General features: G+C 46.3%; 1 protein-coding gene across 2 annotated transcripts; it reads left to right on the plus strand.

Moving 5' to 3' along the window:
• The first annotated feature begins 4,219 nt into the window (after positions 1–4,219).
• On the plus strand, positions 4,220–13,519 carry LOC136493374 (anthocyanin regulatory R-S protein-like). 2 transcript variants are annotated; one of them, XM_066489451.1, is made up of 9 exons: positions 4,220–4,379; positions 4,499–4,660; positions 10,984–11,238; positions 11,358–11,454; positions 11,651–11,665; positions 11,773–11,829; positions 11,925–12,557; positions 12,674–13,105; positions 13,243–13,519. In XM_066489451.1, the coding sequence occupies exons 2-9, from the start codon at positions 4,518–4,520 to the stop codon at positions 13,312–13,314; spliced, it is 1,704 nt and encodes a 567-aa protein (XP_066345548.1). In that variant the 5' UTR covers positions 4,220–4,379; positions 4,499–4,517; the 3' UTR covers positions 13,315–13,519. The 2 variants fall into 2 exon arrangements, with proteins under 2 accessions (XP_066345548.1, XP_066345549.1); XM_066489452.1 differs by having other exon boundaries at positions 4,507–4,660.
• Positions 13,520–13,972: the final 453 nt, after the last annotated feature.

Here is a 13,972-nt window from a genome sequence, read left to right on the forward strand (position 1 = left end):
TCCTTGGCCCCAGCCTCAAGTGCAAGCTAAGGCCTAGGCTAGCAGCAAGCGCCCTAAGCGCCCAAGGCTTAGGGGGATCCCTAGGGCCGCACAGTAGGCGCATCGCTATCAACCACTCCTCCGACAGGGTCACACATGAGTCATGACACAAGGGGACAAAACCCCTTTGCTAGCTTCAGGGGCTCGGGGGCTCTCTAGCCCGCTCGTTAGCCCCTCAAGCCAGACACCTTTGCCACCAAGGAAGACTCTAAAAGGTTCACCTGGTGGAGGCTGGTTCAAGCCGACAAAGCCTGACGGTTAGAGCATCAGAACAGAGCAGCTAGACGACGCTCAAGGCTTCTCTAGCTCCACAACAATGCCAAGGTCCATCCGCGCCACTACAAGCCCCACCTGGACTCTGATGCACATAGACCATAGACTAGACCCCCAAACCGCCATGTACTCGACCTACCTTGATATATAAGGGGAGATCAGACCCTATAGAGGGAGGAGGATGAAGGGAGGGCGAATGGAGGACGAAGAGAGAACTGATCACTCGAGTCCTCACAATCGAACAACTCGAGCTCTGCACCGAGAGAAGAGCCATGCCAAGAGGAGTATCAAGAGCTCCTTCATCCTTTCCATCATCTTCCTCCTCTCCGATGAGGAGGATACCTCATCGCCGATGAGCCTAGGATCAGCACTGAGTGATCCCCTACCAAATCTCCCTCTTACACTCTGTTGTAACCCCCCCCCCCGATTTGGGTCCTCTTGAATACAAAGATCATCAAAATGCTAGATGTAGGGTCCTGATATCCTGAACCAGAATAAACCTCTGTGTCCCTCATGCGATCTTTGAGTTCTTCGTGTTCTTGAGTCCACCCGAGCCACCGGAGATCTCACACTCAGTGACACCCGACGAACAACAATGCTTGCCACGATTTTGACTCCACAATACTGATGCTCTGACTTCGGTAAGAACGAATCAACATGTGTAACTACGGTGACCGTGGGGCCTACATGCCCCAAATTTGATGAACTGTCACGTGAAGCTGGTGCACCTGAGCGGTCCAATACTTGGGCCGGGTACTCGGCCCAGTTTGCACCCCTCAACTGGTGTTATCAGTAATTTTTACCGACCCAATCATCACCAGAGTCAGGGGAATTCGGGAGGGCCACCAGATTGGCTCAAAAAACACCAAGTGTCATATAAATCTCTTGAATATTTGGACGAGCTCGAAGTACATAATCTTAGAGGATGCATGCCCCTTAGGGAAACTAGAAAAATGATTGATTAAGTTCTGACTAAAGTACGAGCTCTCGAAAAGAGTTTAATAACATGCCCATGATGTTCAGGCTTGTCCTGCCGTGTCTTATACTAAGGCACGCGTTTTCACCCATTCTACCCATTACTAGCTCAAAGAGTAACATGCGCAAATGCCACTAGCTGCTCACGCGTTCATTATTTGGCTTGGTGGATTATAAAGTGAGACATTGTAGACCACGGGCTTCTAAGTCCAAGGGGTGTCGCCCCACACCCTTAGTCGGTATACTTGCATTAATCAGAGGTCTCATCAGAGCAATGAAACTCGAAGGAAGTATTCGGCTCAGTGGAAAAAAAGACTCTAACCGAGTTGAGCCCCAGGTAACAATAATACATTTCCATACAAGCAATTTCTTTTTGCCAAAAACTTTGTTACCTTCTTCCTTTTTAGCAGGAAGGTCGGGAAGAAAGGCGTCTCCCTTCACTAGGCTACTAGTACAGCGACCGAGGTGGATCACGAGCATGACAGTATAGGTGAAGGATTCGAGGCGGATCAGGATTCCTGTCCTGTCAATCCTTTTCTTCAAACAGGACATAATGACGTGTGATGACCAAGATCCATGCATGCACTCGAGCACCTGGGGAATCAAAGCCCATGTGTGCAAGATGCTCTCACACAAATAACTCTTGGCACCCGAGAGGCGACCTCAGCACCTAAAGCAGAATACATAAACCACCCGATAGTTGAGGGCAGCTAATGCCATCAACTTGAAGACCTCGTCATTTGAGGAATGTTGATCGAGACCTATGGTACCTGAGGATTACATGGGGATGCGGCACTGGAGGGACAAGAGCTATTCGATTAGCTTGTCATTACGTCCTATGGGGGCTACTGTAGAATCTATGGGGCCAGGGTACCTTCATTGCCCGTGTAACCCGATCTGTGCCTGTCTATCGGGTTGAAGACGGCGAAGGATGAGGCCCACGAAGGCCAGGTGAATCCATCAACTTGGAGATCAATTCATTCCGAGGATATCTGGCGCCGTCATACCCAGGTGATAGGAAGAATCATTCTGTTGCGCATTCCATGTAACAAACTAGGAAATCAATCTATGAGCCAATCTGACCTACTGTAACCCTGCCCCCGGTCTATATAAGGAGGGGTAGGGGCCTCCTGATTGAGATCCCATCTTCTACATTCTAGCGCATAGCTACATGCAACAAGCCCTGTAACTAGCCGAGCTTATGAATATAGAGAAGCTACTCCCAACTAGACGTAGGGAACCACGTGCTCGAATCAATATAATCCTTGTGTCTTGTGTGCTACCCAGCTGATTTGTCTTACGCGAATAGCTGCTAGGTATTGCCGGAGCTAATTCTTCCAACGACCGGTGAAGTGAAGCCTTGCCAAACAGGGCCTAAGTAAACCTAATCATCACATAAACAAACTTGCACTCAACAAGCAAAGCGCTAAGCTACATGGTTTTAAATAGCTAGCTATAGCTTCGCTATAGGTTTTCGTAGGGCCTACCGCTATGCTATTGTCAATTCTTCTACTATTATGCCACTAATTATATTTTAGCTCCACTAAACACCGCTATTTGGTTTAGATGTGATATATATTTAGCAATACTAATCCTGACTGAGGTGGATATTCATTCTTTAGTCTAAAGGACTATAATTTATGTCTCTCCCCTATGTTCTTTACTTATGTAATAAACTACTGAATAATTATTGAACCGTTGAATATTCATCGTCGCAACAATGAATATGTAGATTGATATGATGAATGTCAAGTAATGGAATGTAAACATATTCTCTCAAATCTTGTACATGCATATATTTGAGTATTTGTGTTCATAAAATTTTACTTAGTTAAATTAAATGTTTCCCTGTATAATTAATTAATAATTTTAATGTTGTTCCTATAAATCTGCTAAATGAAATAGCTTCCTGTATAGCTTTTTATATGTTTTGGCGGAGGCCGACGCTAAATGTCTTAGTCCACTATTTAAAACATCGCTAAGCTAAGACAAGAAAGTAATGCATGAAAGTAATGCACTAAGTGTTAGGACCACTCCTCGGTTAGGCCGAGTGCTTAGGCTAAGCTGCCATCCATCGATCGTGCTCAATCTAAACCCTAGTACAGTAGTAAGTTCAATCGTCCTAGTGTACTATCCATATAGCTCATATCTATACGGTCTTCATCCAGGATCAGTTGCAAAAGCAAAGCAATACATGGTCCACAAACAAGTTCGCATCATGTTTAAAGAAAACACTATTTAAAACATCGCTAAGCTAAGACAAGAAAGTAATGCATGAAAGTAATACATGAAAGTAATGCACTAAGTGTTAGGCCACTCCTCGGTCAGGCCGAGTGCTTAGGCTAAGCTGCCATCCATCGATCGTGCTCAATCTAAACCCTAGTACAGTAGTAAGTTCAATCGTCCTAGTGTACTATCCATATAGCTCATATCTATACGGTCTTCATCCAGGATCAGTTGCAAAAGCAAAGCAATACATGGTTCACAAACAAGTTCGCATCATGCATGTTTAAAGAAAAACACTTAAATTTACAACACATTTGTATTGGGTTTACTGATTCATATACGTATTGGTTTCCGTTGCAACACATGGATACATTTGCTACTTAAAATCTTATATAAGAAAGAGAGACCTTACCAAACCGTGTGACGACTGACGCGGACGACATGAGTGTCCAATCAAGGGAAGTCTCTAATTAAAGATGCTTTCGCCGCTACAAGGTCCTAGAATACGATTTGTCTATCCCTCGTTTTGCAAGGCAAGTAGAAGTGGAGAACTCCAACTCCTTCCGTTACATCATCGTTTAATAAAAGAAGTTACTACGTGCGCGTCACCGTCTTCCTCGGTCTCACTTATTAGAGCTCCATAAACCCATCTTGGATTCCACCCATATACTGTATATCTTGAAAAGGTCTTGATAGCATAGGCGTTGTTCCCCTTGGCGCGGAAGGGAGCTCCTCCGATTCTTGTCCACCGTTGCATGAAAGTTTTTGCATTGTTCCGCTGCTTCTCCAGCTACTCTGAGCTAGAATCAAGCTGTGCTCTCTTTGTGTGGTTCCTTCACATAGAGCCAACACTCCTACAGTATCAGGTATGAAACGGAAATGGTTACTTGCTTATTAATTGCCAATTGCACGAGCTGGTGGTGTTATATTCGATCTTAGCTTCTTCGTCGTCGCTTATTGTAACACATCTGGCTTCTGCGTGAAGGGGTACAGTAAGGCGCGCGATGGCACTATCAGCTTCCCAGTTTCAGGAAGAACTGCAGCAGCCTGCTGAGAGGCAGTTGAGGAACCAGCTCGCTGCAGCCGCGAGGAGCATCAACTGGACCTATGCCCTTTTCTGGTCCATTTCAAGCACTCACCAACCAGGGTAAAGTGTTAATAATGATATACATGGAGTTGATATTTGGTTTCTAGTTTTCTGGAACTTCGGGTAAAGTGTTAATAATGATATTTGAGTCTGACTCCGCACCATTATTGGATGCGTTTTGGAGTCGGACTCTACCATTGTTGGATGTGTTGTTCTAACTCGTATAAATGTAGATGAGAGTTCGGGTCATACGCAGGACAGGGAGATTATATTATCGCTGGACAGGTGCCATTTTAATTCGTATGGGCATGAGTTGTGAATCCTAGTCACAGACAAGATGATGTGGAAAGTAAAAAAAAACAGTCGGAAGAATCCCTTTGCTTTTTAATATTAGGTATCCATAAAGATATATAACGTATATAGATTAGATTGAATAACAAACTGCTTAAGATTTTAGTTTACGGTTTGATTAGTTAGACCATCAGCTAATCTAGATTCTAACAAAAATAAAATTTATTCCCAATTAAAACTATACCAACAACTTAGTGGTGGGGATATTTATTTATTACGAAAGAGCTAACGATTCAATCAAATACTCATAATATTATATTTATTTATTTTTCTATGTTTATTAAAAAACTAGGAAATACTTGAGAAAGGAAAACGACAATGCTACACATGTCCGACACGAGCAAAACATCGGACGCTTCCACAGGCCCACCGCCTCGTTGCTTGCGCTTTTATCCCGCCACTCGTTGTGCCCGTGAGTTTATTAAAAAAAAATCACACATCCATATTCCTTCTGCTTCCTCCTCCCCGATCGCAGCTCCTTGCGGCTGCCCCGTCCTGGACGCGGGCGCGCACTCCTCTCGCTGCTACCGTGCGCCCCATCCGTCGCCGCTCGCGTGCGCCTTTCGCCCCCTCATGTCGCGCGCACTGGTGCTGGTGGCGCACCGCCCGCCTGTCACGCGCACCGCCCGCCCGGCCGACCCAAATCCGGTGGTGGTGGTGGTGGTGCTCGTGTGCGCTGCTTGTGCTAGATGCTAGTGGTGCTCGCGCGCCACCACTCGCCACCGGCTCTCACCTCGACGGCCGGAATTGACCAGTACACACGCTCCCCCTATGTTGTAAATATATGTTTCAAGTGTTTCAGACGCTTCAGAAGTATGTTGTAGTTGTTTAACATAGGGGGATGTTATAAGTGTTTCAGAGACATGTTACAAGAGTTTGTTCAAAATGTTTCATCTGTTCCAACCGTGTGTTGCAAGTTTGATCTGGATGTTACATATGTTTCACACATATGTTGCAACAGTATTTTCCAAATATTTCATCTATTCTAGTCTTCCGTTGCAGCAAGTGTTTCCATGTTGCAAGTTGCAAGTGTTCTATCTTGATGTTGCATATGTTTTCACACATATGTTTTCCAAATGTTTCATCTATTTCAGATGTATGTTGCATTCAAGTGTTTCATGTTGCACGTGTTTCATACTGTTCGGAGAGTCAGGGGCACGGGGGAGTGATGGTGGCACAGCACGGGCGCCGAGAAATGGAGTGCGGCGAGCCGGTGGCCGGCAGACGTGGCGTGTGAAGCGCTGGGGGCCAGCGGTCGGGGGGCACGACGGGGCGGGGCGAACGGATGGGGACGGGGTACGTGGATCAGGGCGGGTCCAATCGAGGCGAATGGGGCGAATTGCGAGCGAGTCATACGGACGCTATGACGGCGCGATGTGCACACGGGCAGGGCGAATTAGCGGACATGGAGTAGGCTGTGCAGGCGCGCGCGGGAAACGGTCATCCGATGGAATCCTATCTCGCGTGACGTCCGGGCACCGGCACGTCCGAAAGGAAAAATAATAGAAAAAGAGTCGTGGAACGGGCATGGAAAAGGACAGGAAATCCTATGAAACACAAAAAAAAAAGAAACGAAACGAAAATCAGGGAAAATTAGAAAAGAAAAAGTCTACGGAACAAAACATGAAAAAAAAATGGAAGACAAAAAGTCATGGAACGGATACCGGGAGAAACGGACCGAAAAAAAAACTGAAAAATATCACCGGACGGACACAGGACGAACGACCACACCCGAAAAGAAACAGAAAGCCCAATCATGCACAGCAAAAAAGAAAGGAAGTGTCTGGCCAGCATTCAGAAAGTTTTACAGGTGAGGAGCACTCAATTTGTTTCACTGTTCTTCATTCTTACCTCCACTGCTGCCCACCGCCCCGCCGCGGCCACGACCTCCTTCTTCCCCTCCTCCCTCATTCTTCCGCGGCGAGCTCCGCCCATAGGCACCTCCGCCTCGACCTAGCCTGACCGCCTTCGTTGCCAAGACCTGGACGCTGCCCTCCCACCGTCTCTGCCGTCTGGCCAGCCTGCCTTCCCTGATTTCCCCATCTAAGACCGCCGGAATTGGAGAAGAAGAGAGAGGCTAGAAAGAGATGACGCGCGGACGAGCAGAAACCAGTGTCCAATGGTCGGTTGTTGGATAGCATTTTTCAAAAGAAAAGAAGAGACAGATAAAAGTCGCCGCGGGTGGATGATGGGATGAAAGGCTATCATGATTGAGCTGGACTCGTAATTGGGCGGGACGAAAGTTTGATGACAGAAATTTGACTTTATATTATATTATATTATATATATTATATTATATTATATTATATTATATTATATTATATTATATTATATTATATTATATTATATTATATTATATTATATTATATTATATTATATTATAATTCAAACAAATCTGAGCCATTGATTTATTTAGATGAATTTTAGGAATTAGTGAAATAATTAAGTAACTTAAGGAAATAAAAAATCCCTCCAAATGCATAGTCCCTAGAGAAACCGGAAGCAACCAGCATCCTTTATTTGGGCACACCAGGAGGCACGGAAGCGGGACTCCATTTTTATTTCATCGCTCTTCCTCTTTTTTTTTTTTTTTTTGTAGTACGTACATGAGATTTAGATAAAATTAAACAAGGAAAGACGGATGCATCTGACTCTTGGACTTTAAATTAATGGATAAAAAACTTATTATTTTAGGGCCTTTTGGTGAGCTTGTGGGGGCTTCATCTTATGCATTGTATCGCGCTATAGTGCTACTGTAGTAAAATCAACGAAGCCCATCTGACCTGGCTTCGCCAGTTTCTCCTACTTGCTAGTTCATTTTGGGTTGCAGAGAGAGAAAAAAGCTTTTGCTACAGTCTCATACAGTATAACTATAGTAGATGCGTTAGAAGAAACTGAAGCCGTGAGAGTCATTGACAGTAGAAAGTTCTCCCTCGAAAGTCACAACTATATAATAATAACTATTTATAACAAGTATAATCATGGTTTTATAGCAAGTTAGTTAGCATTTCGGCTGATATGGAGAAGAGAAGAGAGGGGGAAAGTTGGCTCTCATGCAAGAAACAAACTAAGCACGAGAGCCTAGGCAGTGGTGGACCGAGATAACAAGTGCGAGGGGGAAATAGGTCGGTGGAGCCACGATGATGCATCAGGGTGTTCCATATAAACAAAATTGTGCAATGAAAATATGCAATAATATATAAGGCCACATAAATTCAGAGCAAGGAGGATTTGTTGTGGCTGTGGAAGTTTGATTTCTTTGTTTTCGTAGCTTTATTTCACAATACAAGGCATATATGCTAACATGTGACATACATATTTATTTCTTTAACCAAAATAATGGTATTATAAGAATACCTAGAATACCCACTGGCGCCACCCATAGTGTGAGACATGGTACCCTATAAGGCTATAATAATAAAGAAAAACTTTTTTTCTCGATCACGCAAAATGTTTGCGCCTCTTTGTATTAAGGTAGAGAACATGTTCAATACAACATGCCTTAGCGGCGCCTTATGAGTCAATAAAGTTATACATGGACGCTCGGACCCTCCCTAGTATACTATAAGCTATGCTGTTACATTGGATAGTGATCAACCCAAACTACGACGCCGGCTAGGAGGCCTATGCCCGGGCTGCCGAGCGGCAGTGGCGCTGCTTGCGCGCGCCCACCTCATCGTCCACTAGGAACAACTCACGCAGCGCCTGCATATGAGCGGGGTCGCCGTTGAAAATTCTTCGTACGCCTTCTTAGCCGATGTCGACGGAGACGGCATCCCGCTGGTTAGTCCCAGACGCTTCATGACAAGGTACTCACCTTGCTTGGATGTCCGGATATAAGATATGATCTGCGTCGCTATCTGCTTGCTTCGCGTGGGGAGCGTGGGCAGTGCACGTTCATTGTGGATCGTATCATCTTCAGGTAGCTCTAGGAGTGGCGGCTACTTCCTTCTTGTGATTCGCTCAGTGAAGCATTTGAGGAGTCGGTTAGCTGAGGCCGTCTGAGGTGATGGAGTGCGATCGATGGTGTCTATCGTAGCCACGACCGTCGCATGTCCCAGGGTGGTTGCCCCGACGTTGGCCAACGCTGGGCTCATGGGCCACGGAGGAGTGTCGCGTTCGTGCCTGAGGGAATGGTGCTTTTCTGGGCGTGCCTCGGCATCCACGACGCCGAGTTATCCCCCGCGGCGGTGTGACTTCTGATTGCTCCTGCACAGGCGACAACAGAGGCGAGTCTGTCGTCTGTTGGACAGCCTTCGTGGGAGAACGGGTGTCCACCAACGATGTTTCCACATCTTGAGAGGCGACCGGCGGAGCAGGCGGGCACCTAGGCGCTGTTGGCTGGCTCACGACGAGCGAGGTGGCAAGCTCCTCTAGTATTGGATCGCACGGATAAAAAAATCTTTTATAAACAAATAGAAGACAACTATTGTCGCTAATTATTACCCTGTCTATATACTAGCTTTTTTGCATATTAGTCCTTCCTGGACACAATTAAATTAGGAGGGAGAGAACCATCGTCATCTCAGGGCATGTACAACGGGTCCCTTGACCCGTCCCTTTGTCGCTGTTTTTTCAAAAGAACCCCGTCGAAGCCTAGAGACGTAGCCGCCGCCGTCTCGTGAAGCGACGGACCTATCTCGTGCTCCAATACAGAGAAGACGGAGTGAGCAGCGTTGTACGAGCCACCTCCCCGTCTCGATGATGCACAGATCCCAAGCGCTAGCGCGCGCGATTGAGTTTGGGCGCGCGGGGGAGGCAGCGCTCGCGCCAAATTCATCTCCATATACATATCCCGGTGAAGTAGGCCGTCTCAGCTCCATTCTTCTTCTTTGCCGGCACCCAATCTTCGGCAGCACCGTGGGCATGGTCTCAAGGCACTCAGAGAAGGGCGGGATCTCAGTAGAGGTCGGGTCGCTATATGCAAAGCATTAAATTGCTTAGAGACAACCCTCATTCGTGGGTTGCATAACCCGTCTTTTTAATTATCTGTATAATAGATTCTTGTCTCCTAGAGATGGCCCTGTGTCTAGATTGTTCATGCCCTCTTGAGACGACGCAAGCGGCTCCTACTCCCAGAACCTGCCGACACTATAGAACCCGTCATACGTACCATCTTCGCTTGAGGCTGTCTCCAACTGGAGACCCATTGTGGAACCTAAACCCAAAATAGGTCTTCAACACAATAACCATAGCCTCCAACAGAGTACCTATATGAAAGACCCATTTTAGATGCTATGAGAGGCATAACTCAAATTTAAGTATCCTCTCTCCTGGAGACCCGTTTGCAGAAAGGGTTGTCTTTTGAGTCTTATTGTTGGAGAAAATAAAATAGGTATTGAATCTTTTGTCTATAGCGCTATCTAAAAGACGAATGAATATTGTATTTTGGGTCGTGATGGCAGGAGACAGCTCGAGGAGGACCTCGTCCGATCTCGTGCGTCGCCTGCGATTGTACCCGGGATACAGAGCCGGAGTAGGGATGTACTAGGAGTACAGGAGCACTACTCGTTTGTTCGAAGGTGCATGTGCATGTCCGGCTTCCTGCTAACTGTTGGGACCTTTATTTGATAATCTAAAGAAAATCTTATTTGTATAAAAAAAAGCAATACATACACATATGATTCTAAAAAATCTTCTAAGGAAATATTATAATTAACATATACCAAACAAGCAGCAACATAATATATTATATTACTATACATATCCTACTATGTCGATGATTCTAAATAAATATCATAATTGTATTCGTCTAATTTATTTGCGATTATTTTTGTGTCATAAAGCAACAAAATGAAATACACAGATCTTATTTATGTTTGATCATGGTTTTATATATATATATATATATATATATATATATATATATATATATATATATATATATATATAAAACAAGCTGTCTGCGCGGTTCTTAAAACCTTATGTACGTTGAACATGCCCTAACTTGAATCTGATAACTTAATTTATAGTCACGCATTTGGCTGGCTTTATTATTGGCCTTGCTCTAAGATGAGAAAACATAGTTGCAGGGTGCTGACGTGGACGGACGGGTTCTACAACGGCGAGGTGAAGACGAGGATGGTCTCCAACTCCGTGAAGCTGACAGCCGACCAGCTCGTGATGCAGAGTAGCGAGCAGCTCCGGGAGCTGTACGAGGCCCTCTTGTCCGGCGAGTGTGACCGCCGAGCGGCGCGGCCGGTCGGCTCGCTGTCGCCGGAGGACCTTGGGGACACCGAGTTCTACTACCTGGTCTGCATGACCTACGCCTTCCGGCCAGGCCAAGGGTAATCGATCGATTTTTTTGTTCGTGATGCCCGTCATGACAACATTTTTTTGGTTCGTGGCCTGTCTCGGTGCCTGTCGTCACTCGGGTGCATGCCATGCGTTCTGTGTGCTGCCACAGGTTGCCCGGCAGGAGTTTCGCGAGCAACGAGCATGTCTGGCTGTGCAACGCGCACCTCGCCAGCAGCAAAGTCTTCCTCCGCGCGATCCTGGCCAAGGTATGCATGCGTGTTTCTCAGTTCTGACGACGGTGATCGGTCAAGATCGACCGCTCTGCATTCTCCCGTTCACCGCGTCTTGTCTATTATTGCCTTTCATGCACGTTTTTCACTAGTCGGTTGCGATCTTTGTTGAATCATCATGAACTTGGGTACCTGCATGTGTGGCTTTGGGTGCCTACTTACGGTCAAGCAGAGCGCGTTCATTCAGGTAAGCACTTTCCATGAAACATTACACAGGGCACTTTCAGACTGCGTAGTCTACAGATTTCAGACTGCAACATTATCTGAATCCTGGATCGTATTTAATTTCCGCAGTCAATCGTCTGCATCCCGGTTATGGGTGGCGTGCTTGAGCTGGGTACAACTGATACGGTATGTATAGATACTATACTACTACATTATCTGAAAAGTGAAAACGAGAAATTTTACAATGATATTAGTATCACCAAACTAAATGATATTGCCAGGTGCCGGAGGACCCGGACTTGGTCAGCCGAGCAACCGCAGCTTTCTTGGAGCCGCAATGTCCGACATACTTGGAAGAGCCGAGCTCCAACCCGTCAGCAAACGAAGCCCGCGAGGCCGCAGACATTGTTGTGTTCGAGGACCTCGGTCACAATGCCATGGAGACGATGACTGCCGCCGGGGGACACGGACAGGAGCTAGGAGAAGCCGAGAGCCTGTTCAATGCAAGCCTGGAGCACATCACGAAGGAGATCGACGACTTCTACAGCCTCTGGGAGGAAATGGACGTCGTCACCGAAGCCACCGCCGTCCCGGGGGCTACTACTAACAACGCTGCCGACACCTCATCAAGCGCACCAGTTGACGGCTCTCGCGCGACCAGTTTCATGGCTTGGGCGAGATCGCAGTCGTGCTCCGATGAAGTGGCGGTGCCGGTCATCCAAGAGCCGCAGAAATTGCTGAAGAAAGTGGTGGCCGGCGGCGGAGCTTGGGCGAACTGTGGTGGCGGGGGCACGACGGGAACAGCACAGGAAATAAGTGGCATCAAGAATCATGTCATGTCACAGCGAAAGAGCCGAGAGAAGCTCAACGAGATGTTCCTCGTTCTCAAGTCATTGGTTCCGTCCATTCACAAGGTAAGAAAAACTTGTTGATTTGGGAACGTTTGTTTGTATAAAGACTTGGAGGCACCTTTTCTTTTTCTTTTCTTTTCTTTTTTTTTTGCGAAATTGGAGGCACCTTTTCTTGGCAGGTGGACAAAGCGTCGATCCTCGCCAAAACGATAGCCTACCTCAAGGAGCTTCAGCGAAGGGTAGAAGAGCTGGAATCCAGTAGGGAACTTCTGTCGCGCCCATCCGAAACAACAGAAAGGCCTACAACTACAAGGCCCCGTGGCATTGGCAATGAGAGTGTCAGGAAGGAAGTCTCTGCTGGCTCCAAGAGGAAGAGCCCAGAGTTCGGCGGTGACGTGGAGAAGGAGCACCCCTGGGTCCTCCCCAAGGACGGCACCAGCAACGTCACCGTCACCGTCTCGGACAGGGACGTGCTCCTGGAGGTGCAATGCTGGTGGGAGGAGCTCCTGATGACACGGGTGTTCAACGCCATCAAGAGCCTCCATTTGGACGTTCACTCGGTTCAGGCTTCGGCACCAGATGGCTTTATGGGCCTCAAGATACGAGCTCAGGTATATCACCACCATCTAATTAAGACATGGCAATTGCAATACATACTGCTCTGGTTAGCAGTTATGTAGCTCACCCTTGACTTCTTGGTTGCAGAGTTTGTTTTAGTGATGCTGTTGTTTCTGTTCAATTCCTGCAGTTTGCTGGCTCCGGTGCCGTCGTGCCCTGGATGATCAGCGATGCTCTTCTTAAAGCTATAGGGAAGCGATGAAGGGACAGCTGAAAGCTGGATATCGATCTGGAAAGCTTCATGAATCGAAGCCAAGTTGTATTTCTTGTGGAAGCCAATTATATTTCTGCAAAATTTGGTGTACTTCGATTTTCAGTCGCCAACCATATCCGGTTTGATTTTATCACTACAAAGTACAAACTAGGGTGGTCTATTCAAATAGATAGCGGAGCTAGATTCTCTTGAATTAGACATCGGTTTCTTTTATTTCTTCTATATAAAAGAATATAAACATACGTTTATTATGAGTATTACGATCTTCAGTGTTAGAAGGCTACAAACTAAATTCGGAATGTATATAATCAAAACTAATAGAAGGACATGCCTAGTGCATTGGTGAGAGCTGTCTCACTGAGTCACCAAGTCGTGGGTTCGAAACAGCCTCACCGTAGATTTTACGGAGAAAAGGCATGTCTCGGTTTATCCCTTCCTCAGACTCCACTCATACGAGAGCCTCCGGCACTGGATCTGCCATTTTTATATAATCAAAACTAAGCATTACATTGTCCGTTTTCTCATATTGAATTTTGTCAAATATAGTCACAAGTTCATTCATTGCTCATCAAAGACACAGATCATGGCATCCCTCACCCTACAACTACGGTTGCAAGTTCTTCAGCCTACACAGCTCTTGTATTGT

This window comes from Miscanthus floridulus, chromosome 11 (assembly GCF_019320115.1).
Source record: "Miscanthus floridulus cultivar M001 chromosome 11, ASM1932011v1, whole genome shotgun sequence".
Taxonomy (NCBI): Eukaryota; Viridiplantae; Streptophyta; class Magnoliopsida; order Poales; family Poaceae; genus Miscanthus; species Miscanthus floridulus.